This window comes from Pinus tabuliformis, chromosome 7 (assembly GCF_031772625.1).
Source record: "Pinus tabuliformis cultivar Carrire ecotype Pingquan chromosome 7, CPIR1, whole genome shotgun sequence".
Taxonomy (NCBI): domain Eukaryota; kingdom Viridiplantae; phylum Streptophyta; class Pinopsida; order Pinales; family Pinaceae; genus Pinus; species Pinus tabuliformis.
The window spans coordinates 2,032,775,812-2,032,779,517 of record NC_142293.1 but is presented as its reverse complement, the minus strand read 5'-3'; the positions used below and the strand labels follow the sequence as shown (position 1 = coordinate 2,032,779,517).

At 41.2% G+C, this 3,706-nt stretch overlaps 1 protein-coding gene and 1 pseudogene across 2 annotated transcripts; one reads left to right on the top strand and one right to left on the bottom strand.

The window, feature by feature from the left end:
- Nucleotides 1-983: 983 nt before the first annotated feature.
- LOC149256653 (homeobox-leucine zipper protein HAT14 pseudogene) lies at nucleotides 984-2,322 on the bottom strand (annotated as a pseudogene). Its single transcript, XR_016265520.1, has 3 exons — nucleotides 1,969-2,322; nucleotides 1,766-1,848; nucleotides 984-1,675 (listed from the first exon to the last, which is right to left on the bottom strand). The product of XR_016265520.1 is annotated as a homeobox-leucine zipper protein HAT14 pseudogene (transcript).
- Nucleotides 2,323-2,715: 393 nt separating this feature from the next.
- Nucleotides 2,716-3,369, top strand: LOC149256652 (uncharacterized). The gene has a single exon (XM_089457487.1). It carries the CDS (start codon nucleotides 2,716-2,718, stop codon nucleotides 3,328-3,330), a length of 615 nt encoding a protein of 204 aa, XP_089313613.1. The 3' UTR covers nucleotides 3,331-3,369.
- Nucleotides 3,370-3,706: the final 337 nt, after the last annotated feature.

Below are 3,706 nucleotides of genomic sequence, written 5' to 3'. Positions count from 1 at the left end.
ATAATGAGTTTAGAGAAGAAAATAATTACTCAAGCCATATATATAATGAGTGCATTTGTTTGAAACTGTGTTTGGTGCAATGCCATGATGACAATAATGGGTTTAGAGAAGAAAATATGTTTGCCATTCCAAAATGATTTTGATACTTAAACCATATATATAATAATGTTATCTCCAAATAATTTGATACTCAAGCCATATGAGTATATTTGATTGAAAGTATCTTTACTACAATGTCATAATTCCAAAATGATTTTGATACTCAAACCATATATATAATGATGCTATCCCCTAGTGATTTTGGTACTCAAGCCATATATTTGATTGAAAGTATCTTTACTGCAATGCCATAATAACAATAATAGGTTTAGAGAGAAAATAATTATATCTGTGGATAAATGAAGACTATATCTTTCAGGTAAATTAATTATTAAACAAAATAAAATTATGACCTAATTAATTTTATTTAAAATTTCATTTTATCGAAATATTAAATTTTAATTAAAATATTAAATTTAAGCCGTGTAATCTCCAAAAACATTCCAGTTAATATATATATACATCATGTGCGAACCACTTGCGTAGCAGAAAAGCATGGCGCATGGCATTTATCATAGCACTTCGTGGACTTTGTTTAAAACACTTTATAATGTATAGCAGTTATATTTCTCTTTTCCATCCATCCATTTGTTTCGAGAATGATTATAGACCTGTACTTGATCGTTGAAGGAGTATCCATTTGTTTCAAGAATGATTATAGACCTGTACTTGATCGTTGAAGGAGTTTTCATAATGGGCTGCTGTGCATTTTTGGGAATGTCTTAAATAGTTTTTAATACATATCTGTATGCCTGTCCAGAATTTTGCAGAGACAAAATTTGTACGTGCAAAGAACCTGTCCAACCTGTAATTTTAATACCTATAAGACTTGCCCTGTGGAAAAGTTGACAATGAATTTGAAATTTTTGATGGACAGATACATGAAAGCAACCAGACCTGACACACTCGTTACTGCAAAATGGTTTCTTGCGTCGAGTCACTTTTCCTTTGAAGGAACCAGGATTTTATCTTTAAACCAGAAATATTACATCATGTTTACAACCCGGTGCTCTTGTTTGAAGTGAGACTACCATGGGTGCATGGGCATATGATTTCCCTGAGGCAGTGAATTAGCACAATAGGCCATTGACTTCTGCAAGGAAAAGCTTTGCAAACCACAAGAGTTATATAGTGATATATGCAGTGTATATATATCTGTACGTTTTTTTTCTCTCTTTTCGAGGGAAGCCAAATCTCTCAAAATCTGACCAAAAACTACCACTGACAAATGATATTTTACACAGATAAGCTTTGCAGGCAAGCCTGGCCTGAGGAAGCCTCTCAAAGTTAGCAAGCTGCAGACTTTTGGGCAAACTGCGAAATCCGGGACATGGAAAATGAAAGGTTACGGCTGTTTTCCATGGTAGCCACCCTTTCACAGGAGGGACACATGGTGAGCGTTGTGGCAAGCAGCGGCATGTAGTAATTATCCTGTCCTATCACGCACTGAGGAGGAACCGCCTTCAGAGCCCTAAGCTCTTGCAGCTCTTTCTGTAGCCTTCTGTTCTCCTCCGTTAGATTCTCACAGCACCGCTTCAGAACCTCGCAGTCTACTTCTGTCTGCTTCAACTTTGTTCTGCAAAAGCAAAGACCTCACGTTAATGGCCGCAAAATCACAAATACGGTACAGTGTCTTTTTTTAAAGGTCCCTAAAATGAATTCTTACCGCGCTCTTCTGTTCTGAAACCAGACTTCCACCTGCCGAGGTTGCAAATTCAATTCCTTGGCCAAAGCGTTCTTCTGTTTCTGCTAAGATCCCGATCAGAAAACCGGATCAGCGTGTAATCTTAAATCCATGAACTGCCAAGGGTTCAAAAAGAAAGCAAACGATAAAAGATTACTGCGATTAAAGATTCAAGGATGCATTACCGGGTTCAGAGTGCTGTGCTCCAAGAAACTTTCCTCCAGTAGTGCAGACTGCTCCTTGGAAAGCCGAAGATTTTTCCTCGTCGAACCTATCTCCTCCTCGTCGCTTGTCCTGGAACTCACGTCGCAGGTTCGATCCCTCTCCGCCTCCAACTCAAAGGTTCTTTCTCGCTCTCACTTCACTACCACGAAACCGGTGTCAATCGTCCGCAAGGTATCGACCTGGAAAACCGACGAATACTCAGACTCATTGGTAGCCGGAACCCGATTCATGTCTATCCCTCCGCCGCGTACGATCCCAGACAGATTTGACTCCGCGACCGTTACCTCTTCCCGGCCTGCAAACAAAGAACGGTGTCAAACACAAGAAAAGGCAAAGCATATACACAATCCAAGAAAACACAAACGCGCAACTGTGGACGTATATTCACCGTTCTTGGACATAAGAGAATAGGAAAAATCAGTGAAAATATCTTCTAGAAAGAATGGGAAAAAGCAGTAAAAATATCATGCCATGCTAAGAAGGCAACTCAACGGATATTTGGAAAAAACAGTCACACTTGAAATCAACGGTTGAAAGTGTCTTCCCTGATCTAACGGAGCAGGGTAAAAGTGTTGACCATTGTTGATGCATAGGAAAGCCTATCGGCCTAATAATCACAGATTAAGATTGCGATCCGGCCTTTATATAAATGCCTCCTGCCCTCTTATCCCTACAGACATTAACACTTCTCTACGGAAAGATTCAGAATGGGCAGTTACAACTTTTGCGCTTCGAACTCTGTACCTTCCAGCACTGTGAAAGTCATAAATTCAAATGGCAGCGTTCAGGAACTTCACATGCCGATAAAGGCGGCAGAGCTGATGCTGGACAATCCTCAGCACTTTGTATGCCACGCCAACGGCTTGCAGATCGGGCGTCGGATTAATCCTCTCACGGCAGACGAAGAACTGGATTTGGGGCATCTCTATTTTCTTCTGCCCATGCCCAAGCTGCACTCCGTGCTCTCTGGGACAGACATGGCCTCCCTGGGATTGAAGGCCAATTCCGCCATGAAAGCCGCAACCAGACAGAATTCCGACGCCAGAGTACTCCCCCTATTTGGGGACCTCACGGTTCCCCTCACGTCAGAAATGAAAAATGATGTCTTCTTATTGGAGGAGGGGGAACATGTTAGTGGGGCACAGGATGAGGAGCTTCCGGTGCCGAAGCTGAATTTGGAGGACGATCTAGAGCTGTCAACGGCGTTTGCGCAGCTGAGATTGAACGCAGGCAAATCCTGGAAGCCAAAGTTGGAGACCATTAACGAGTTCCGGCCAACACTCCGGGATCTAATGCAGTTGAATATTGAAGAGTTCTGCTAGCATGAGTATCAACACAATTACTGATACATGAATCTGATTTTCCTCGGAGGCGATGGATCAATCCTGCACAATTGATATCTCAAAAATGTTGGGGTCAGATACCCAAATCGTACGACATACCTGAATTGACTTTCAATTCAGGATCCTGAAAGTCTAGTGCCAGTGCTCTCCTGTTCGTATCGGCCCCATGTCCCACACTTTGACAAACAAACATTTACATACGGCTATCCTCGAAAATTTCTTGCATTTTCAGCTATCTGCGAATCAAATTAAAGAATTCATGCCCGCAGTGCAGTGAAATCTTGTAGCAGTGGTCCAGATACAAACATGTATCCATATAGGTATTTTTTTTAAGGAGATATTTTGTGGATATAGT